At 35.3% G+C, this 25,274-nt stretch overlaps 1 protein-coding gene across 1 annotated transcript in view; it reads right to left on the bottom strand.

The window, feature by feature from the left end:
- Window positions 1-25,274, bottom strand: part of prex2 (phosphatidylinositol-3,4,5-trisphosphate-dependent Rac exchange factor 2) — a 152,081-nt gene that overhangs the window by 83,206 nt on the left and 43,601 nt on the right. The window contains exons 7-15 of the mRNA XM_081353151.1: window positions 21,494-21,627; window positions 21,281-21,384; window positions 18,268-18,417; window positions 16,519-16,663; window positions 11,402-11,502; window positions 5,708-5,811; window positions 5,569-5,618; window positions 1,854-1,929; window positions 867-939 (exon numbers count right to left, since the gene is read on the bottom strand). Of these exons, the coding sequence (XP_081209277.1) occupies window positions 867-939; window positions 1,854-1,929; window positions 5,569-5,618; window positions 5,708-5,811; window positions 11,402-11,502; window positions 16,519-16,663; window positions 18,268-18,417; window positions 21,281-21,384; window positions 21,494-21,627 (937 nt within the window). The remainder of the gene's footprint in view (window positions 1-866; window positions 940-1,853; window positions 1,930-5,568; window positions 5,619-5,707; window positions 5,812-11,401; window positions 11,503-16,518; window positions 16,664-18,267; window positions 18,418-21,280; window positions 21,385-21,493; window positions 21,628-25,274) is intronic.

Here is a 25,274-nt window from a genome sequence, read left to right as displayed (position 1 = left end):
AAACTCATACACTACAAAAAAACATTTTCTTAATCAACATTTTTCGTCATGTTTTTCATTTAAAACATTCTAAAAACAAAATAAAGAAGCAAAAGCGTGTGATATGTTATTTTGTAGCAGTATTTAGTGAACAAATCATTCTCATTCTTCACTTTGTGTGATTACTTTTTCAGTTGTGAAAGATTGGTATTTTTTATGAAAGACTGAGTTAATGTCTCACTCAAAACACAAAAAGCCACTTGTCACCACCACCTAAAGACACTGACTGAATGATTCAGAAAACGAATCAGTGAGCACATCAATAAATGAATCCATGAACAAATCAGTAAATTAATCTGAACACATATATTTGTGCAAAAATCTTTATATTCTCATATACCTTCGTATAATCGCTTTTTTGAGTATTGAACGCCTGTTTTTTCAATGAATCGTCGAGTTAATGATTTAATGCCTCAATCAACACACAAAAAGACACTTGTCATCACCTAAAGCCATTGAACTAACCAGTGAATGAATCAGTTTGCAAATCAGTTAATAAATATAAATGAGAAAAATAATATGAATTTATGAATATGAAATATATTTTTTTTGGGTGAGTCAAAAAAGTCACTGATATGAATCAAAATCACTTTTCCTTGTATAATGAATAATTTATTTTTCGCTATACTATTTGCAAATTGTATTGTTGTTATTGTTGCTGTTGTTTTAAAGTATAAACCAAACCTTACAATATTATCTTTGATTTATGCTTAAAATATCCTGGTTGACACTTGGGATGAGTTAAGATATGACAAAAAAAGAACTTTGACAGAAACACAAAAACACAGAGGAAATAAAATAGAGAGACAATGAAACAGCTATCATACCATGATGCATGAATCCATTGTCACACAGCTCAACCCCCAAGATCAGCGCCTCTTCTCTGCTTCGACAGTCACCCTGCAAAAGAGAAAAAGACAAGTGCCACTCTCTTTATCTACTTACAAGCGGTCAACCCTAGCTTGAGCTCCAGAAAACCATATTTAATTCACACAAACACTACAACAACTATGAAGGGTCACTTCCCAGCTAGCAGGGAATGTTATCAGAACTTTAGCTAATGTTGTGGCAAGGTTCTCTCAAAGTTATGAACAAATGTTCTTCTAATAACGGTAATAAAACATTTGTTAAAAGTTATCTGGTCTTTAATAATGTTCTAAAAAAGTGATCGCAACAACATAATTTATACGTTGGTCATGGAATGTTTTACCTGAAACGTTTAGTTGGATGTTCGCATAACATTTTTTTTTTAATTTTTACTAGTTTCAGAACTTTCCCGAAAAATTGTAGAATCAATTGCTTTAAAAATTTATAAATTGGAATGTCCCCTTAATGTTCACATAACCAAGTTTTTTTTTTTTTTTTTTTTTTACATTTAAAAAACTGGACATTTCAATACAACATTTAGGAATAATGTTTTTAGAAACTAATGGGTACATTAGCAAAACATTCCTAGAACTTATTTTTGTTAGCTGGGTTGACCGCCTGGTAATAATTTCATGGTCGAACACAATACATCATCTTATTGAACACTTGCATGAATGTGAAAGTTGCCTCTAAATATCCGAACCGCACTTCAAATTTAATCCAAATCTGCAGTCTCATAGTGATTCGTCATAGTGATTTTAAGTGGACAGAACTAGACTATGTGGCTAGGCGAAGGCTTATTTTTACAGTTCACTTCCACCTCATTTGAGATTATCCAGCCAGTTTAGGAAACATCTACTACTTTTGTTTTATTCTTTCCTCGTGTCTTATTTCCTATGGATGTAAGTGTGTTTCCATTCGGCCTATAAAACAGTATCAAGTATTACCTGTGCTATCAGCCAGTCGATCAGCTTGTTGGCCATAACCACCGATTTATACGTTCGTAGATGATAATCCTTATCCCTGTGTGGAAAACAAGGAACGTTTGACTTGACCAGTTCAAAAATGTCTCCTCTTTACAGTAGCCTCAAGAGACACACATTTCAAGTTAACTGTTAACCTTTGTCTTGACTTGCATCCGCTTTAAAAGCTCTTGAGAGAGCTGTTCTGGGCTTTCACATCAAAACAACCCTTTCCCCTCAATTTCTTTGAAGCCCAAACAAGTGCTATACCTTGAATTTATTTTAGGGTTGCACAGGAGTCACAATGTTTAATGACCGATTAATGACCCTCTACATATTCTGTAACAAAAAAGTGAAACAAAGTTGATCTGGGACAACTAAAAGCAGACATTTATGTCTCTGCAGAGTGAATTTATAGGGTTACACTTTATTTTGATGGTCCCATTAGACATTATGTTGACTATAAGTAACACTGCACCTATATGTCAACTAACATCTATTAGAGTATCTATTAATGGGACATGATGGTAAAATAATTGACTAGTCCATGTTTGGAGTTGACAAGATTTTCTCCTCCTAACATTTTTTTAGTTTTGATATTTTTAGCAGTGGTGCTCTGATTAGTATACTGACACCGTGCAAATTACAGTTTACACAATGAAACCCTCCTGGGTTTACCAAAGTCCTTCCTTTCGTTTGATAGATGTTTTCAGATTTGAAAAAACAGCTGTTATTTTAATGAACCGTTAATGAATGGAATTAATGATTCAATGTCTCACTAAAAAAACACATAAAACGCCTCGTCACCACCTAAGTGAAGGTATTAAACCATTTTGGGAGGAGTACACCTAATCTTCTAGGGTGAATTCAGGTTGATTGGGACACTTTTTATTGTCTCAATGGCAAAACGTGTCCCAATTAACCTGAACTCACCCTAAATTACTACCAAGATATAAAATTAGCCTCTTCTTCCCAGTGCCAGTTATATCAGCATCCCTCCTCCTCCCCCTCTCCTCCTTTTTGTATTTCACCAGCTCGAGTAGAATATCCTCTTCAAGCCCCTCCATAGCGGACAGCAAGTCAAAACTGTTTACCATGTACGCTAAGCTTATATGGGTGCACAAATGAGAGCCACGGAAAAAAATCCATAAATGAATCTGAACATCTTTTTTTCAGTCATGAATGACTTATTTTTAGTGAATCATTGAGTTAATGATTCAATGTCTCATTCAAAACATAAAAAAGACACCCGTCGCCACCTAAAGCCATTAAACTACCGGTACTCAACTAATAAGTGAACAAATCAGTGAATTAAAACCAAATCAGTAAATTAATCTGAACAAACATTTTTTTCCAGCTGTTATTTTTAATCAATCGTTGAGTTTGATTCAACGTCCCACTCAAAACACAAAAAGGCGCTTGCCACCACCTAAAGCCATGGAATGAATCAGTGAGCAAATCAGTGAAGGAATACACGCACAAATCAGTAAATGAATTTAAACACAATTTTTTGGGTGAACAGAACATTTTGGTTGTCACTTCTGGGATGCGTGAAGATATGACAGAATGGAAGACTTGACCATAGTTCCTGGAAAAGTACATTCTAAATTCAAAATTAGCCCCTTCAAAGGACACTGCTAAAGCCAGAACTATTTAAAAAGGCATCTTGGCCACTGTGTGCAGCTCACACGGTTTCTTGAGTGCCCTGTAACTGTTGTTGCGTATTTAAGATGGTGTGTCAAGTTAAAAATAGTTTCTTTTTTTATATATATAAAAACGTGTTTAAAAACGCCTATATTCTCAACATAAAACGTATTTCTCTGCTCCAGTAGAGGTCAGCAGGTGTCTCAGCCCACTTCGGTCCAGCTCCAGGGCCTGGAACGGGCCAAACTGATGCATTGCGGCTGCTTCCAGACCACGGGAAATTAAATGAAGCAGTGATTTTCCCATGAAGCCAGGGTTCTCTTGGGGGACACTCACTGTGCTAGGTCAGAGGGCTAGACTAGGGTCCACACCCTACAACTAACACACACTCAAAGCCAAACTTAGCTGTTTACAATTCTGAGAATTACATCCCCATTCTATTTTTACACAATCAAGCACCTCCAGATGACATGAAATGTGCCTTTTCTCAAAAAAAAAAAAAATCCCAATGTAACTCTTTCAACATGCACCTCAAGTGTTTGTGATGGGTTCTGTCTGATTATATAAGGATTTGTTTTAATCACAGACCAGAAGTGTGAGGCTGGACAGGCTTTGCCATGATTTAACCGCCACAGACATGGAGCCAGCCCTTTCCTCTGTAGCTGTACCCAGAACTGTCACCATGACAAATGAGGGTAAACAGCGTTACCACAGGCAGTCATATGCCTGGCACAAGAGCACTGAAATCTGTAGGAAAAGTGTATGCGAAGTCAAACAAACCTTTCAAATCCTCTTCTGTCTCAAGATCTTTAAAACTCTTAGATATTTACTTTCTTTTGTGTTCTACTTCTCTAAGTATGTCAGGAATGTAACTTAACCTAGGTGCAGAAGTTAGAGTAAAAAAAAAAAAAAAAGATTATTACATTGGTAAGGCGGGGGCGTAAAGCCCCCTAGAACCCCTCCAACCAGCAGGAAATACCAGATAATTAAACTGGAGCTGGATTCTCCAATTATAGCTCCACAAGGAAGAGATTCTCAGTACATAGTAGAGAAATGTGGGCATGTAGGCATTCTTAAGCCCTATTCGGACAGTAATTGTTTCTCAAGGGAACATCTGTAAAAATCAATTTGCATGGTATTTCAGTGATAAAACTCAAGCATTTGGATGGTGATTTATTTATGGTGGAGGAACAATATCTGTGATCCTACGTACCCGGGAACACGCTTACTCACATGGTCAGTAACATGATTGTCAGCTGTAAACAAGCTTTGTTATTACTTGAACAATTAATAAATCCATATTTAACTAAATAATAGAAAAGTAAAAATAACTGTTTATTATTTGATTATTTTAAATATCCAATTTAAAAATAGGAAAATTGATGCATATCAAATATCCAGCCTTACATAGACAACATTTAGCAATGCAAACGCACAGGTGCACACACAAAGTAAACAGTATTTGCTTTGACAGACTGAAACGAGAGCTATTTTATGCATTTTACCTTCCAGAAAATGACTTGCAACTCTAATAATATTTGCATATTTGCAGTACAACCCAAGAGTCCTTCAACAAGCATGGCAGAATTTAGCAGAAAATTGGAAAATGGATTAATCCGAACACCCGAACAAAAAAAACGTGCCCTCAGAGTCTATTAGCTTTGTGTTTGCATGCAGAATTTCATGTCCTTGGGCCTGTCAGCTGCCAAAACCTCAAACTGCACCTGTTTCATATTTAAGGCTTCCACTCATTTGTAGTGCAGTTCTGACACTGATTACACACACAGGAATATGACACAACATTATGCCCAACTCTATGAACTAAGACAAAAATGATGGTGTTATACTCCCAAACATAAATAAAATAATCAATAACTGAATTCTGGATAAGACCTCTAGTATAGTTTTTTCTCATCACTTATCAGCCTCCTGTTTTGTCCTGTAGGTGCTATCTTTAGAGCGGAAGGATAAACGGCAGGGGCGCGAACGCACCTGGTATAGCTGGTGTGACTAGAGACAGCTGTAATGAGGTGGAACTAAGAAACTGGCTCCTTACCTGATCACCGGTGTGAATAAACTATGGAGTCGGCAGAACAGCCTCACACCCTGAGGGAAGAAGGACATTCGTTATTGCATGTGCAACTTTTCCAAGGGGCAAAAAGAGGCGTTTAGCGGAGCACAGCCGGTTGAGTTACCTTGGAGATGACATCCTGCATGTCACTGCGAGGGTGGTATGTGCCGTCATCATAGCGGAACCTATAGAGCACCGGCTCCGGTTTAAACTGGTGCTTGTCTGTAACTAGAATGAGTTTAAAAGGGTGGATATTTAATTGAGACTACAACAAAATGCATACAAATAATGTGTTTTGTCATTCTACATAAATTTAAGTTTGCACTACCATTCAAAAGTTTGTTTGTTTTTTGAAAGAAACTTGTTTTATTCAGCCAAAGATGCATTACATTTGTTAAAAAGTGACAGTAAAGACATTTACAATGTTACAAGATGTTCTTTCAAACTTTCTATGCATAAAATGCATCATGGTTTATACAAAAATATTAAGCAAACAACTGTTTTCAATATTGATAATAATCAGATATGTTTCTTGAGCACCAAATCAGCATTTTATAATTATTTCTGAAGAATTATTTCTGAAGGATGCAACACTGAAAATTCAGAAAACAGTTGTTTTAAATACATTTTTTATAATATTTCACAATAATACTATTTTTACTTTTTTATTAAATAAATACAGCCTTGTTGAGCACAAGAGCCTTCTTTCAAAAACATAAACAAATATTAGTGTACATAAATAAATGCACATTTTACCAACTATAATAGCAATAAAAGTTCATTTACAAGCCATCCCGCAAAATAATTAGTAATAGTAGAAGAGGACATTTTTGTGAAAAGATTTTTTAAACCCTTTTTTGCACACAATGTATATGTGATATATACAATATATATTTTAATTTGCTATTGTTAATTCAAGCTGTAATTAATTCCACTATCAAAAGTGTCCAATAACTGGTGCTATGAAGATAGCACTATGTACAGAAGAGAAGCATTTCGATTGGTCATATGATTTCAAATGGTATACGTGGAGACTCAATAAAGAATAAAGTCTACTTATAAGATTAGACACATATTGTGAATTTAAACGTATTTGCCAACAGTAAAAGTATTGATTTCTTTAGGTGTAAAACGTTTGCATTGTTTATTAGCACTTATTTTTCAAATAAATACATCACCACTGTAATGTAAAGGTTTAAAACGTATAGCTTATATTCTATTTTGATTAATTTAACATGTGCATGGCGATAGAAATACTATTTACAATGAGGCTGATTAAATATCTTTGTTGGTATTAAAAGGTTTTACAAAAATAACACAAAAGACAACAAAAAAAAATCTTAAGGACCTTCATAATCTGAGTTTAGAGGCTTTCAGCTCCATGTAAGCACAAATGCAAGTAACACCAACATGCTTGTGAAAAGTAATCCTGCTCTAACTGCCAAATGAATTCATCCTTCTCAGCGAATAGTAAAGGCTTAAAGATCTTTCTCACCAAAGCCGTAAATGCGAGCGAGTGGATAGGGAGCCCTAATGCTTGAATTTATTTCTCCCTGTTAGGAAGCGATGAAGTGAAAAGTGATTTAGCATGAAGTGCTGGCTCAAAGCCAGCCAGTCTTCTTTAAAAAAAAAAAATAAAACAGTCCACTGTGAGTCTGCATTAAGTAGAACTGGACCCCACTGCCCCCGAAAAATGACCAAATAAATAGTATAGGCAAAAGACCAGAAATTTCCCTTAGTATTAAACAAACAGCATGGTGTGAAGCAATGAATATTTGTGACTCTTCACATAAACATAGACAAAGTTATAAAAAGCCATCTGCTCTTGGATACTCCCAGAGTTCCTCAGGGCCTGAAAACAATGATGTCAGGGCACTTGAAATATTAAGAGGGCTATTTGTCCATTCAGCCATCTGCATTAACGAATGAATACAGCCCAAATGGTGATGATGAAACTCATCAACTGACTATTTGAGCTAAGCAGATTATGAAATGAACAAGACGATAGTCATTAGTGGTTATGACTGGGAAAAAAACTCCAATTGTCTTTAGTTTAATATGATGTAGGACAACTACATTTTTACATAATTATAAGAGTAGCATATGTGTTTTCTATTATTATCAGACTCTCAACTATCCCTCTAATTTGTACAGTTATTATAACTAAGGGGGGAAAAGGTCACTGTTTACTCCCACTCATGTAGTTTCAAACCTGTATGACTTTTTTTCTTCTGCACAAAACCAAAAGAAGAATTTTTTTTTTCATTCATTCAATGTAAGTCAATGGAGTCAAGTCAAGTCAAGTCAAGTTTATTTATATAGCGCTTTTCACAACATAGATTGTATCAAAGCAGCTTCACAGTATTAAATTAAAACAATACATCAATGTTTGTTTCTAGTGGAACGTCCACATTTGGTAATGCTGATCAATAGTATATTTATTGTTAAATATTTTTTTTTTGGTGTTATGCAGAAGATTTGGGGCCCTATTTTAACGATCTGAAACGCAAAACGCAAGTAACTTTGTGGGTGGGTCTTGGGGTCTTATTATACCGGCGGGATAAATGACTCGTGCGCCCGACGCAAATCTAAAATGGGTTGGTCTGAAGTAGCTTCATAGGTGTGGTTTGGGCGTAACGTGAAATAAATCAATCAACATCTCACATTCCCTTTAAGAGCAGGCAAGCTTGTTCAATAGAGGATTAGTATTATAACGGCGGATTTGCCAGACGCGCACCAGGAGCGGTTCAAAGCCGAGGAGACCGACGTTCTCGTCAGGGACTATCTATCTATCTCGTTGGGGATGGAGAAACACACCCAAATTAACTTCGGTTAAACAGGCGTATGATAATTTGGGTAAATGTGTAAGCTAGATGTATGCTTTTATAATAAACTGTCTATCTATCTATCTATCTATCTATCTATCTATCTATCTATCTATCTATCTATCTATCTATCTATCTATCTATCTATCTATCTATCTATCGTAATAATGTAGGCTATGATTAGAAAAAATGAAAACCGCTGCGTCTGTGTGTAGATGAGAGAATCAAAGTGTATGCGCGTTGTGCACACGCTACATTGATTATGGCCAAGCATGCGCCCTTAAAATAGCATATGAATAACATGCGCAACGCGCCACTGACTTTAAACTATTTTTTTCCGGTCAGTGGCGGAATTGTTTTCTAAACCTGCAAAATTGCATGAGGGAACGTTTGCGCCGGAACACGCCTCCTCTTTGCGCTGAGCCACCCCGGGGCGCAAGTGTATTTCTTAGTTAACCGACGTGCGTCTGTGGAGGGAAAAGTCCGCTGTGCGCGGGTGCAAAATAGGAATGATACATGCGTCGGTGTACAAAGTCAATTGCGCTGGGTGCAAGATAGAGCCCTTGGAATGACATGATGGTAAGTAAACCATGACAGAATTTTTTTTTTTTGTTTGTTTGTTTGTTTGTTTTTTCTCCTGAGTGTCAACTGTGTGTATACAGCAGGGATTCCCAAACTTTTTGCGTCAGCCAAACTAGTGCTGGGCGGTTTGACCAAAAATCAACATCACGGTTTTTTTCTAAATTATACCGGTTTCACGGTTTTTACCGGTTTTTTTTTTGTGTGGTTTTTTTTTCTCAAGCATGATGGGTGTTTACCACATTTTCTACTGAGTGAGAGAGGAAATAGTGCAGTAGATTTACTTATAATGCCCTATTTTATTGTCATGAGTGAATATTATAGAAAAAATCCACACTAATATTAATAATACAGGTTTGCAAGGCTGTTTACAAAGAGGTGCCAGCAGGACGCGCTTTAGGAGCGGCAGAAACAGTGGTTTCCCCGGTAACGGCTGTACACAAAGCAGCAACGCTCATAAACACTGCTTTATCAGGAAAGATAAAGAAAGATTCAATCGTAATAACAAAGAAACTTTTCTAAAGACCGTCAGTTCACTTCAGATACGTTAATACAGTATAAAAACACGCGCGCCGCAAGAAAAAAAGACTCTCACCCCCACACGTCTCGTGCCCATTCTAGTCAATGCTTGTGTTTCAGATCGAAGCTTCCCAGAAGCGGCTGTCCGCGCCGCTTCGCTAAATATAGGCGCCTAGTCTATTTTGACGCACCACGTGGAGGACGGAATAAAACCTTGTCGCAGCTGTAATGCGCCGCAGACGTGTGTTGTAAATGAGGGGTGAGACTGTGTCGCGCAGCGCCGCGTTCCGATTAAAGCGACATACACCGGTTTTGCGGTATATTAAAAATTCATATCGTAACAAAAATAAACACCGGTATTCGGTATGAACCGGTAAACCGCCCAGCACTAAGCCAAAACCCTATGACCTAAAATATTTACTTAAAGTCCCTCTGTAGTAAATAATTGTATCCCTTAAAACTCATCTTTGATCACAAAAAATGGTGATCAAGTGAGTGGAGGCTCCTTATTACCGATTTTCTGGAGCTCAGCTATACAAATGTTACTAAACAGACTGTCAACATACTCTCAACAGGTAAATTATTTCTTTCTTAAAATGTCTATAAATTATAACTTTAAAAATTGTAACAATCATTTCCTAACAATCATGTCTTTTTCTCTTTTAGTCTACTCTTTTAACAGAACATGTAGTGTGAGCAGCTCTGTTCAGTTAAGGATACTCATCTTCTCTTCTCCACAAAGTAAGTAACAGAGATATGGAATTTATGATCCATACTGTTTGATTTTTTTTTATTATGACTTTATGCCTAAACATACCCAGTCACAAAAAAAACAAAAACATTAAAGCTATACCATGCCTTCATGAACATAATTGTTTTTACATGATCAAATGGAAGAGACACAATGTAACTCAATTGTGTATTTCAGATGCTGTCACGTATCATAATTTCACTGGAACTTGGCCTTCATTACATCTATATTGTGTTCAATGTCAATTGTTATTTATTAATGTATTCAGCTAACAACTGTTATTAGAGCACGGTCATTTTTGCTACAATCTGCCATGTCAATAAAAAATAAAAGTACATGAACAAGAACATGCTGGTTTTTTTTTTTTTTAATTTTTTTTTTAATGTAAAACCCAAATAGAGACAACAAGATATAAGACCAGGCAGATAGAGGGCTAAACCCCCCCCCAATATTAATAAATAATTTATAAAATAATATTAATAATAATATTAATAATATGAAGATAATATACTAATAGTAATGAAAATAAATATTGTTGAAAAGGTTATCACACCATTAAGGTTCTATAAAGCACTTTCAAAGCATGGTTCTTTATGGAACCTTATAAAAAAGGTTCCATAAAAGGAAAAGGGTTCTGTTATTGTTAAAAGCCGAAGAACCCTAATTTGGTATTGTGACGTCAGAAACACCAGCGATTTCAAACTGCGTTTTGACTGTCTTTGGTTCACTGCAGTTTTAAGGAGAAAATACTCAGCAATGGTGTTGACTTATGAATTTGCACATGGTTTGTCTTAAAGCATATAAAAAACACCACATAGACATATAAACAACACTGAAAGCTTGATTTTCACCACAGAGGGACTTTAATATCTAAATATTAAGTACTTTAAGTTTATATTTTAATAATTTAACAATATATTTGCATGTTAATGGTCACACGATATGCAGGTAAACAAATACAATTATTTTAGTAAAGGTTATTTTGATTGTTTTTATTCCCTCGTGAATCCCAGGTTTTTTTTTTTTTTTTTTTTTTTTGGTATACAGCATACATTTTCAGCCAGTAGTGACATGTTGCAAGTCAGAATATGTAGTCAAAGATATAATATGATGGCATACAGTATAGAGTGGAGATGGAACTAACCATGGTGGATGATGCCATTTTCCAGGAGGGCTTGACCCAAATGAACCCCCTCTTCAGGGTTATTGGTCTCTCCGATCTCCATCAGCCACGACACAAACTCACTAAGAAAAGACAGACAGAGGACAGTAAAATAATGTGAGCACAAACAAAGAGGGACTCATAAATTATATTAATGACCGTCAACAAAATCCATTAAAAATGATTGATCACACCACAGAGATGAGCTCAATAATTAATAGTCTTCCTGTGCAATGTGGTCATTTTTCTATCTATCTATCTATCTATCTATCTATCTATCTATCTATCTATCTATCTATCTATCTATCTATCTATCTATCTATCTATCTATCTATCTATCTATCTATCTATCTATCTATCTATCTATCTATCTATCTATCTATCTATCACTTCATAGATTTTCAAACTACAGTAGTGTTCAAGTATTCAAACTACATAAGGCTTAAATATCCCTTAAACTTCAAGTCTTGAAAAACATTTTTCTATTTCTCCCCTGGTTTTTTTTCTCTGGTCTTTTTCTCCTGATGAAGTAAAACTGACTGCCCTGTATAATTTAGCAATTTTGCTGGGTAAAGCCACTGTCTCAGTGGAGGATATCTGATTCTACTCCCACCACTCCCTCCCCGGCTCTCCTTCCTATCCACCTCTCCGCAAAACCAAAACGAACATGCCAAGCTCCACCAGTGTAATCCTGCGGCTCTTCCCAGAGTTTATGGAACCCATGGTGATACAGCATGAGAAACATCCCAGACTCCAGCAGACCTCTGAGGTTTTAGGTGATTGAATAAATGATGGATATGAAGAAATAGAAACAGAAAGCAAAAATGAAAGTGAACAAAATGACTAAAGAAAACAGACAGAAAGAAACTGTGCGCATGTAAAGCATAAAATCAGTGCAGTGTCCGTGACAGAATGAAATTCAACGATTAGAAAAAAAAGACTGAAAAGATGGGAAATAATGCAGGGTCCTCTGTCCTCCTGACTACATTACTGAGATTAATCCCTCCAGGTTCGTATCACAAAGAATGCTGGTCTATACCATTTTATAAAAAAACTAAAATATATCTTTGGACGAAGAGAATATATATAATAAAATAGTCTGTAAAATCTGTAGTTTTATATGCTAAAATGAAAGAATGGACAGAATGGTGGTGGTTGGGGAGAGATTTCCTAATATGATTGTAAAGCGCTTTGGGTGTACAGTAGTACATATGAAAATGCTATATAAATGTCTCAATCATTCATTCATTCATTCAAATGTGGGGAAAAAATTGTTTCAATGACAAAAAAGAAATCCTCATTATAACAAAATTAGGATTTCTGGGGATGGGATTATTATGGGGGTGGGATTATGGTTGGATAGTTCATAAAAGCAAGTGAATCTGGTCTCAAACATGCTATGATAAACAATATTTGGAATAATAATTATATTACATTCAATTACATTATGCACATAATACAGATTTATGACAAGCACAAAAATGATTTACATTACCTGATTAATATCCAATATTTACCAATACTGTAATCAATCAATCAATCAATGACCAATATCAGCCAATAACCAACATGGTCATGATAAATAATGCATCCAACACATACAGTATATTGATAAATGTGAATGAATTGTGAGTCGCTTTTGATAAAAGCATCTGCCAAATGCCAGTCCTGAGGCAAAACAAGAACTACATCAAATTTTTTTTAGTAGCTTGTTAAAAAAAAAAGTGGTTTAACTAAATATAGTGATCACTATCGTTAAAGCAAGTGTTTTAATAACTGTGATTGGTTAACATTTGCAGCACATTTACTATATCAAATTTAGAACAAATAGCAAAGAGAGAGACACTTATAGCAAGGGGAGAACTATATGAAAGCAGAGCAGATTTAGAGAGACATCAAACAGAGATGAGATTGATCAAAAATATTACTGGCTGCGAATCACACATTAAATAAGTAACACAAACCGATGGTCCAATCACCACAGTGTTTCAGCACGCTCACCCAAACAGAGATATATTTTCACAGGTTCTGCAGTCATATGTTTCTTCAGTCCATCTGGCTTTCTGAGACGCACAAACCACCCACTTATGAACATTATCTGCTGTCTGTGATCTCGATCCTTAATGAATCCATTCCCGCTCCAGACCTCTCTATCTGTGTGTTGTCAGGAAACACTAGGGAAAATAAGTTGTGCCCCTATTTACAATATAATCTGGCCACAAGTATGAGCAGTTGTTCTTTGAGGGTTTATTTTTCTTTAGAACAGACAAATCCCAACCAAGAATGGCATTATAAAAAAGTGAGAGTCTTGCAAGTGGTTGAGTGTCGTAGAGTGTCTTATTTTAGTGTACGGTGAGGTTGTCGTATTGACATCTCAGAAGGTTTAAATTATGAATGCCAGCTGCAGAAACTTCAGGATTGCCAGGCGAGCTCAGTTAATCTGAGTTCAGCCTGAGGATTTCCCAACCACACTTAAAACAAAAGAGATCAGAGCTGGAAAAATCCAACACATCTTGGAACAATCGCCTTTATAGTTTCTGGTCTGGATGCTGCAGCATAACGCAGACTGCAAATGTTCACACTATCAGATCAAACTCACTGAAACGAACATAACTTGTGTAGAAAACTACCTTGTGATAACCCTCTAAGTTGTTGAAAAACATTTAAAAGTGTTAAGATAGTATTCTAAACCTTAGGTTGACATAATCCTGGGTTATCTTGTTCATGTTTCCATCGTTTAGTCCTTAAACCATGGTTTAGTCCTTTTACGAGAACTCTGGGTTTACATACAAAATGTTGATGTGTTTCAATACCCACTTGTCTAAAAGTGGAAATGTTACCAAAAAAAAAAAGGTCTCAGCTTTGTTACTGTTTCCTTAAAATGCTGAAATTAAACACATGGCATGAATATTTAATGAGGCAAGCACTGAGGCAGTTTATGACTGGTTGGTTGATGTTAAATAACTTGCTGTAACATTCTATCGTTTCACACTGTATACCTCAGCACTGCAATTTGAGGTTAACAATGCAAAAGTGGTGCATGATTTCATAACCCAGGCATTAAAATGTCTTTTAAAAAACTGTGGTAATTCTTTATAATACAGTGTCCTTGTTACACATGTTACATGTAGTTACTATAGTAATAACTATAAATGATGCATAAATACATGCAACTAATATAAGCCCTAATCCCCTAGTAAGTACATGTAGTTAATTAATATTACTCAATACTTGAGGTGCAGTAAGTGATTTCTGAGAAACAGTTGAAATTTGAAATCCCAAACCCAAACAAACACATTGCTCTGCCTCCGAAATACACAAATTCTCAATGCAAGAGTCCATGTCTCTTTATCCTAGCTGAAGCAAAGCAAAATAATGTTTCAATGACACTCAAAACTGTCCTGTTACTATAGCTAACAATAAAAAAGCAGCATTTCTTGGTTCTGTGAAACATAGCAAAACAAGTGTTACTCACGTATATGGAACAAAGACAACGTAAAGTCGGCATCCGTTTTCAGGCCTTCCCGCTTTAGGTTTTTCCAGCGCTTGAAAGCTTTTCTAATATTAACCCAGGTCGTAAAGCTCTTGCCATAGTCTAGTGATATTCCTCTGAGATTTTCTCTTTTGTATTGTCTCTCAGCCATCTCTCTTTCTACAGTCTTTCTTCAAATCTCCCTCTTGCTCACTCACTCTCTCTCCTCTCCCAGCATGAGTGGACACACCCCCTACTGCTGATTGGCTACAAGCGTGTTGTGGTGCTCAGTCTTTCAACAGTGTTTTTAAGAAATTGCTAACTGCGCCTTTAAATGTATAATTACACCTTAAAATAAAGTGTGATCAAAACTACAAGTGTAAAATTGGATTAAAGTGGCGTTAACCTGGGGTTTAAAAAGACATTAACCCAGGGTTAAGTGAATTAGGTTGCTAATACTGTTCAAAAGTTTGGGGTAAATTACTTCAGTAAGTACTCATTAAATTGACTAAAAGTGACTGTAAAGACATCAATAATGTTACAAAAGATTTCTGTTTCAAATAAATGAAGCTTTCTATTCATCCAAGAATACTGGGAATAAAATGTTTCAAAGTTTCCGCAAAAATGTTAAGCAGCACAACTGTTTTCAACACTGAAAATAATAAGAAATGTTTCTTAAACACCAAATCAAAAAAACATTGTCTAAAGGATCATTTGACACTGAAGACTGGCGTAATGGCTGCTGAAAATTCAGCTTTGCCATCACAGGAATAAATGACATTTTAAAAAAAATATTCAGAAACATTTTCAATTGTGATGAAATTTCGCAATATTACTGTTTTTTCAATTAAATAAATGCAGCCTTGGTGAGCATAAGATAATTTAATAAATAAATAAATAAATAAAACAAATAGAAATTTTGAAAGGTAGTGTACCTTAAGTGTTTGTGACTATAGCAACGCTGCCTCAAAATATCTCCATTGTACATCATTAGTATGAAAAGCAAATAGGTTAATCAGGTCATCAGGTTTATTAGGCAGTTTAATGCATCTGACCATTCGAAAGTGTGGCAGAAAACGCCTGCAGGTCTGCAAGTAGTTATCCCTGTGGTGTCTCTGAATAAATTAAAAACAAACAGGAAACTCTGTGTACCATTCAAAACAGACCAGATTTTCTGTAGCTACACTGCTAAATAAGAAGTGTGTATAAAAATTGTTCGTAATAGAAGAGTCACTACTAAAAAAGGATACGATTTCTTAGATTTTTCGAAGAAAATGCAAAAAGAAAAACAAGAGACAGATGAACTCTACAAGAAAAGACAGATTTATAAGCACAGAAATGGATGATTTTGAGATCCATTCATCATGAACAGTAGACAGATCTATTCACCCGCATGCTTCCCATCCGTAGTTCCATTATACTGCACTACTCTGTTATTTATGAGTGACCAAAATGAAATGTTATGTGCTCCTGTCACTGCAGTCACTCCTACAGCTACACACTCTCGTTCTCAGCGTCACTCGCTCTCACATGATACTACAGGCCATGACCCCTATTGTAATCTCTCCTGGAGTCTACCCATTATCTGCACAGACAGAGCACAGGAAGATGGCTCTCGCTGACCTACCTTCCGAGGAAGCACTTTGGGAAGGTGGTGAGTTTGCGCTTGCGGTCCTTAATGAGGTGGCCCTGTCTACTCATGAGGTTATAAAGCTTCTCGCCTTTCTCAGATATCATCACCCAGGTGTCCTGCTCCATGCCCAGTCTTAATGCTGGAAAAGCAAATAAGAGAGGAAAGATTTCACTTTCTGAACCCAGAATTACACAGATTGCTTATGTGTTGTTTGTATAGTGAAGTGTATATATACATTTGTATGTATATAACATGATGCAGGGCAAAAACTCACTGTGTGATGTAGCCTATAGAATGCTGTTAGAATGCTCCTAAAATTCAAGATATCAGAGCAAAAATGCCGATGTATGAGTTTTTGTCTCATATTTATATCATATGATAGAGATAAGCAATTTAACTCGAGTAACGTAAACAATATCACAAAAGTGCTGTTTTTGTCCCGAATAGCATGAGTGCAAATGTGGCATTGATTTTATACAACAGTTCAATAAGTTAATATTGTTATTTTAGACACAATATTGTCTGTTTTTGCGCAATTTTGCTAATGAAAATATTACCTGTAAAGCCAGAGCAGAACTTTGCATCTCTGAAAAACACACAGTGGTGTTTCATTTCTGAATGAATCCGCATTTTGAACAAATCAATCAGGTGAACCAACGATTCAATAGATCCTTCATAAAGAGAGCCATTTACTTCATTCCTGAATCAATCAGCATTTTGAACGAATCAATCAAGTGAACCAACAAGTCAATGGCCCATTCATAAAGAAAGCCATTTACTTCATTCCTGAAAGAATCAGCCATTCGAATTAATCGAATGAATGAATGACTCAACAACGTACTCATTTAGACATTTACCGGCACTTACTGGAAGTTTTAGTTTCTTCTTTAGAGTATTATTTATAAAAAAAAAAAAAAAAAAAAAAATTGAAATAGAAATTTTGGGATAGTTTGCCCAAAAATGAAAATTCTGTTTATTTACATTTACTCACCTTCATGTAGTTTCAGAAAGACTTTCTTTCTTTTGCAGAGCATAAAAGACATTTTGAAGAATGTTGGTAACCAAACTGTTTAGGTCTGTAAATATATATCTAAATACTAATTCAGATGCAGCTTCTGAAAAAATAAAATAAACAAATCATGGCCGTTGTAGCCTCTAAGTTCATGAGTAATAAATTCTATGTTGAATCAAATAAAATACTTCTTTCTAAAGCTACTTTTTGTAATGTCTATTTGATGCTTTTCTCATTTAACACAATAATGACTTTAAAGTATCTTTTGGAATTCTCAGCCGAATTTGATGTGGGATTAAATTGCAATTAATTAGATTAATTTATTGTAATAAATGAGATTATAACTATATAATTTTATAATTAAAAATGATTAAAAAAAATTATAATTTTAATGTTGAATGGATATAATTAATAATTTTATCCTTTGAAAAAACAAAACAAACATTGAGGTATCGTTATTGGTAGTGGCCATACTTACCTTAATATTAAGTAAAAAAAAGAAAGATGTGTATCACTTTGTAAATATATTTATTTTTTCAAATTTTAATTTCTTTATATTTAATTTGTTTTAATTTGTTTATAATATAATATGAAATAATATAATATACAAAAAAATAATTCTGTACAGCAAAATATGACCATTAAAACTTATATGAAGACTTATTTGTTAACTTGTGAGCCCTAATGTAAAAATGTTGCGTCTCTGCAGGTATTATCTCATCACTACTCACTTTTCCGCCTTTCTCTCTCTTTTAAAATGGCCTCCAGCCATTCCTGCTTTTCCTCCGGTGTCTTTGCCATGCAGACGAACCACTTGTTCTTCGCCGTGTTGTGGATCTTCCAGCCGTTGTTCACGATGTTCCCGCTGCTGTGGTAATCCGCTGAGGAAAAACACCGACAAGTAATCAATGTCTGCCTGTCAGAGATGCCTTTTATAGCCCTCCCAGGCCACTCCTTGGATTTTCCAACACATATTTTCCTTTTGTCTTTGTGGCCCGTTTGTCTACATGTGGCACAACCAGCAATGTTCTCCGTTTCACATTCTTGCCTTCCCTCCACATTTGTATGCCAGGCTATCTATCAAAGCAGCCCAGATGACAAAATAGATGTTCTTGGGCATAAACAAAGCAGTGTGAACAGCCCATGAGAGCAGTAAAGTTCAGAGCAAATGAAACATTCCCACATGAAACAGGCAACAAACAAAACAGCCCATGAATGAAATGGATCACAGGCAGACGACGAATCAATTGCTCTAATTACAAGGCCGTGAAGAATCGACATGCTATTTGAACAGTCCTGAAGAACGGGCAGGAATTAAAACCCATCTTGAAGCACTGATTGCATCAATGTCTCGGAGGAACAAGAACTTTTTTTTTTTGCAACTTTCAAACAATACTGTGTGTGGTGGTTTCGTGACCATTTTCATGCATTGTTTTGGGATAAGTTCTTCTCTACATTCTTCAAAATGTAACTATGTTTTGCGAGCAAGTTGGGTTGTAATGATCATGAATTTTGAGTTGATGATTAATTATAAATAAATCAGTTATTGTCATATAATTGTATTAAAAAGTATTTCATCTTTAAAAAAAAATACATTCAACATTTAATAATTATATATAATTATTTATTCATTTATTGATTAAATGTATATATAATGTATAATATATATGCATTTATATGCATGATTAAAGTGGTCCGACCTGAAATGCTATCAATGCAAATATGTGCAATTATGCCAATAGTTTAACATAAAGTGAAATAATACACATTACAATAATCTTAATACAATCACATGAGTGAGTTCATTTGAAATGTGCACTTAAGACTGCATGCTTCTTAACAAAGAGAAACTTAAAAATGTGCATATTTAATAAATAATCTATATGTAATCTTATTTGGATGATGACTATGCAATAATCATGACAGCGCTACAAGCAAGGTCTGACTGAGTAGAACTCTGAAACCCATATGTGAATAAACACCTCAGCAAAAAACTAATAAGCTGAGATGTATTCATCAGTTTCTTTTCTCATGCATTAGAAATGTTCCGTTCTTTCGCATCATAATCAATCAATACGTGCGCCTGCGTTTCCTTCCCCTATGAATGGCTTGTGTGTTACAATGATTACGCCTCTCAGTTCAGCACAGGAACTGGACAAATTACAAGCCTCCATCTGTACGTCCACTGGTGGTTTAACACCCCCACAGGCAGAATCTTCCTTTGATTCAATTGAACCAATTTCCAAATTGCTCTCAACTTTTATTTGAAGTCTCATCCATTTGAAAACGCTTCATTAGCCCCTTGCAGTTTTTTAATTCATAACATAATGCTACAAGCTTTTCCCTGAGTGATCTTTTTTTTTATTTAAACAATTCAAAACCCAAATCAAAGAGAAACACTCCATCTATGACTTGGAGTGCCCCTTTACAGCCATGCACAGGACGTCTCCATCAGCATAACAGCTTTCATTACAGGCGAATAATAGTCTATGTCTGGATTTTACACAGAGCCATTGGGGAGAATGGGAAAACACCCACAAGCAAATGCGGTGGTGTTGGCTTTGTTTAGATTCTGTGGACTGAAACCCATCCATCTCCAGAGCAGCCAGATATTAGGTCCGCCAGGGAATCATTGCTTCTACAAATATAACTGATAATCAGGGCTCCTCCTTCGCCAAGACACACTCCACTCAAGAGTTCATCCAGTCACATGGCTCCAAGTGCTTGTCATCCTGCCCAGAAAATGCCACTTTTCTAACCTTTAGCTGTTAAAGTAGTTAAACGCTTACTCCACACACTTAAAAATAAAGCTATATGGTTTGTTAGTTTCCAAATGACAGTGCAAAGATTGTTCAGTAATTTTAAAAGAAATTGATGTGTCACAAGACTTATTTGAGCTACTTTTATAGTGTTATTTTGTCACATTTGGGGCTTGATATTCACTTTCCCAATTCACTTTCATTATACGGAAAAGAGCAGCCAGGACATTCTGCTAAAATCCTTCTTTTGTGTTTTACGGAAGAAATAAAGTCATTATTATAGTTATATAAAACTAAAAATAACTACTGAATAATAAAAATATATTTTTGTTACTTGAAATAAATTCAACTTTAACTGAAATAAAAAATAACGAAAATTAAAACTGAAATAAAAACTATATAAACATACTGCATATTTAAATAAAATGCCAAAAACACACAACAAAATTACTAAACCTTTACCTAAAATGAAAATGGAAAATATACAAATAAAACCTAATTTAAAATAATAATAACTATAATAGTATTTCAATGATACTGAAATAACACTGAATTCGGAATGACATGAGAGTGAGTAAATGATGAATGGATTTTATTTAAAGTTGAATTATTTCCTTAAAGGAATAGTTCACTTAAAAATGAAAATTCTAAAGGAAACACAAAGGAAGATATTTTGAAGAATGTCGGTTACCAGACAGTTGATGGACCCCATAGACTTCCATAGTAGGAAATAAAATACTATGGAAGTCAATGGAGTACATCAACTGTTTGGTTACCAACATTCTTCAAAATATCTTCTGTGTTCAGCAAAAGAAAAAAAATCATACAGGTTTGGAACAACTAGAGGGTGAGTAAATGATGACAGAATTCTGAACTATTTTCAGAATTTTTAAGTGAACTATTCCTTTAAACTATTTTTTAGTGATGCAATGCCATATAAGCGGTGATGGAATTGGGAAGAGTTATTTGACAGAATAACACACACCTGTTCCATCATCCACATTCTCCACCTCCATGACCTCAGTGTTGATTCTGCCTCTGAACAGGTATCGAGGACCCTCCGTGGCCGTCTTACTGTTTTTCAAACGCCTGTAACAGAGCACAGCGCAGAACCATTACTTTGAGCTTCTCTGTTCTCTCATTAAAACCCAACACAGCTGGCAGCTGAAAGGTTTGACAGGTGATAGTGAAAGCTCACCTGTTCTTCTTCTTACAGTACACCAGCAAGTTGTCAAAGAGGAAGAAGATGCGTTCCTGGATGTTCCCCGCAGAGATCTTCAGCAGAACTCCCTGTATGAGCATCTCTGTACAGCTGTCTGTGATGTTGGAGCCCTAAGTGAGGAAAACAGAACAAACCAAGTTAAAAGTATATCATAAAAAAAAAAAAATACTGTTTACTATTTTTTCTGTCAGAAATAAAATTGTATAACATTTTATAAAAATATATATATATATATATATATATATATATATATATATATTTTTTTTTTTAATATATATATATATATATATATATTTTTTTTTTAATATATATATATATATATATATATATATATATATATATATATTAATTATCAGCCCTGCTATCTGTGATGTTAGAGTCAGTTTTATTTTAGTATCATTGATATACTATTATAATTTTTGTAAATATTTGTAATTATTTTATTTTTACATTTCACTCTTATTTCAAAAGTTTAGGTAATTTTGTTGTGTGTTTTTGTCATGTCACTTTGTTTTGCCATTTCATTGTTTATGTATTTTATTAGTTTTAAAAAATATATATATATGTCTAGTTTTTAGTTATTAGTTTTAGTTTATTTTATTTTAGTTATTTTAGTACTTCAAGTAAAACCAAACAAAAATAGAGCAAACAAGTATTAAATATATTATATTATATTATATTACATATAATTATAAACTAACCACAAACTTTATAAAAAAAAAATAAAAAAAATATATATATATATAATAAATAAAAATAATGTTATGTTTTGTTTAATCTCTTTTCAGCTTTCTGTAATGTTGGAGCCCTGAGTAAAGACATTAGAGCATAAAAGTAAAACAAACAAAAAAATAGAAACTGATATTTATTTTTTGTTAAAAATAAATATAAATAAAAATGTATATATATATATATTTTTTTTTGTATAATAGTATCTGAAAATAATTATGCCTCCAAAACTATCACTAGCAATGTCTACAAATACTCTTTAATTTCCTATAGCTGCCAGCTTTCCCAAAGTGTTATAATTTCTCCCACAATTTCTGGTCCATCTCCTCCCCCTTATACTGTCTCAGTCCCACACTTTATCTAATTTCCCAGAGTGCTCCTGGTCAGTAGAGTTTTATGAACACTGCATCATCACTGCTTCACAAGACCTGCTATGAAGGACACACATCTGCATGCGCGGGAGGTCAGCAATAACGAACAATCGGCCACTTCTGGACACTACTGTGGAAAAAGCACCCTCTCATCCCATCTCCACCCACAGCCTGTGAGAACAGACACCCTCTTCCTCTCCCTCCAGTTCCAGAACACATATTAATGCAGTGATGTATTTCACATTTAATGGGGGGTGAAGTTCACGATTCCGAAGCAAATCTTAGATTCTTTGCTTTCTTTGTGCGTGTGCGTCCCATCAAAGGCTTTGTTTCCTGGATATGAAGTAACAGGAAGGCAAAAGGCCAGTAATGAAGCACAAAAGGCTAAAACAGATTTGGGAGCTGCTTCCAAGAGGTCATTGTGAACTTCATAAAAGCGGTTTTGGAAGAGTCACTGCACTCAGAACAGTGTGTACCACTAAATGGTGCACAGAAATTTCCCCGTAATATTCATTGCCATCCTCTGTGAAACTTATGGTGACAGCTCTGGCCACACAGACCAAATGTATATAATTTCTCGCCTACCAGAAGGGTGTGACTGCTCAGATATGTGTTGCAGACAGAAACAATCTTGCAGAAATTGCAGATCTTAAAACAAATTTCAGTTTCAAAACCCATGTTTGTCTTTTTAAAACATTCCACTATATTTCCCTCATAAAAATCTGACCGCCTGTTTTTCATTCTGCGGTGTGTTTTTACAATGGTTGATGTGGACAGAGAAACCTGGCTAAGATCATTTCAACACGCAGCCTGAATGCTAAAACAACATGGTCTTTGTTTTGCAATTTTTTTTCTTAAAACACAACTACATATGCAAGTGTGTCGGGATCAAATGCAAAAGTCCACTAATTGGTTTAAAAATAGTTGTGGCCATTGCGGTTTAATCTCTAAACATGTGAGACTTGAACTTATTATGATTGCTTACAAATACATTACATGAATTCTTGAATACGTGACGGCTCGGTGACTCATGGAGCAGATGGGTAAACAGACTCAAAGGATGTAAGCATAAACACAGTCTTCTGTATCGCCATCTGCAAAATATGCTCAAAAATAGATCTAAAGCATGTTGTGAAGTATTCATACCGTATCCCAGTGACACAGGAAGTTGTACGTGAGACAGTTCAACTGAACACTCAGTAAAGAGTCCTTTGTGGTTAACACACTGACCGCAACCGTTAACTCAGTCTAGTGCCACCATGATAAAATGACTCACATCTACTGCAGCATCTCATCAACACAAAAACGCCATTAGCAACACCACACACACTCACAAAACCCAGACTTTTAGACTCGGTTGAAGTCTTAAAGGGTTACTCCACTTTTTTTGGAAATAGGCTCATTTTACAACTCCCCCAGAGTTAAACAGTTGAGTTTTACCGTTTTTTAATCCATTCAGCCGATCTCTGGTTCTGGCGGTACCACTTTTAGCATAGCTTAGCATACATCATTGAAGTGGACAAGACCATTAGCATTTAAAACTTGACTCTTCTGTAGTTACATCGTGCACTAAGACCGACGGAAAATGTAAAGTTGCGATTTTCTAGGCTGATATGGCTAGGAACTATACTCTCATTCCTGCGTAATAATCAAGAAACTGTACTGCCGTACCATGAGTGCAGCAGGCGTAATGATATGACGCAGCGCCTGAAAATAGTCACCAGCTCTGTAACTTCCAACGCTCCCTGTGCAAGCAGGTTGTCACATTGGTTATGTTGACGGAAGGTAGCCTATTTTCAGGCGCTGCGTCATATCATTACGCCTGCTGCACTAAAGTAAAGTTAAAGTTTCTTGATTATTACGCAGGAATGAGAGTATAGTTCCTAGCCATATCAGCCTAGAAAATCGCAACTTTACATTTTCCGTCGGTCTTAGTGCACGATGTAACTACAGAAGAGTCAAGTTTTAAATAGGAAAAATATCTAAACTCTTTGGTCATTTTTTGAGAGAAATGCTAATGGTCTTGTCCACTTCAATGATGTATGCTAAGCTATGCTAAAAGTGGTACCGCCAGAACCAGAGATCGGCTGAATGGATTCAAAAACGGTAAAACTCAACTGTTTAACTCTGGTGGAGTTGTAAAATGAGCCTATTTCCAAAAAAAGTGGAGTATCCCTTTAAAAGTAAATAGGGTGAATTCAGATTGATTGAGACACTTTTCCCATCAACTCGTCATCTCAATGGCAAAAAGTGTCCCAATCAACCCAAATAAATAAGGGATTGTTCACATAAAATATTCAAAAATATAAATTAAGCATACAATGAAACTGAATGGTGCCAGAGCCTGTCAAGCTCCAAAAATGACAAAGAAAACACTAAAAGTACTGTAAAAGTAGTCTATCCGACTTTATTCCAAGTGTTCATACACTATTAAAAAAAAAATGTAAAACACGTATTTAAATCTATTATTAAAATGCAGCAATTCTCAAATCTCATTCAAGTATGTCACCAGGTTTGACATCCATGATGCCAAAAGTAAAAATTTCCATGTGTCTCGTCATCTCATCTCCACATGATACAGTACATTTGAATATGTGCATATGCAAAACAGACTAATAGGCAAAAATTCTAAAGTTTTGGGTCAGTAAGATTTTTTA

The sequence above is a fragment of the Scardinius erythrophthalmus genome, assembly GCF_964197995.2.
Source record: "Scardinius erythrophthalmus genome assembly, chromosome: 22".
NCBI classification, from domain to species: Eukaryota; Metazoa; Chordata; class Actinopteri; order Cypriniformes; family Leuciscidae; genus Scardinius; species Scardinius erythrophthalmus.
Note: the sequence above shows the minus strand (reverse complement) of the source record. Positions and strands in the feature narration are given on the sequence as shown.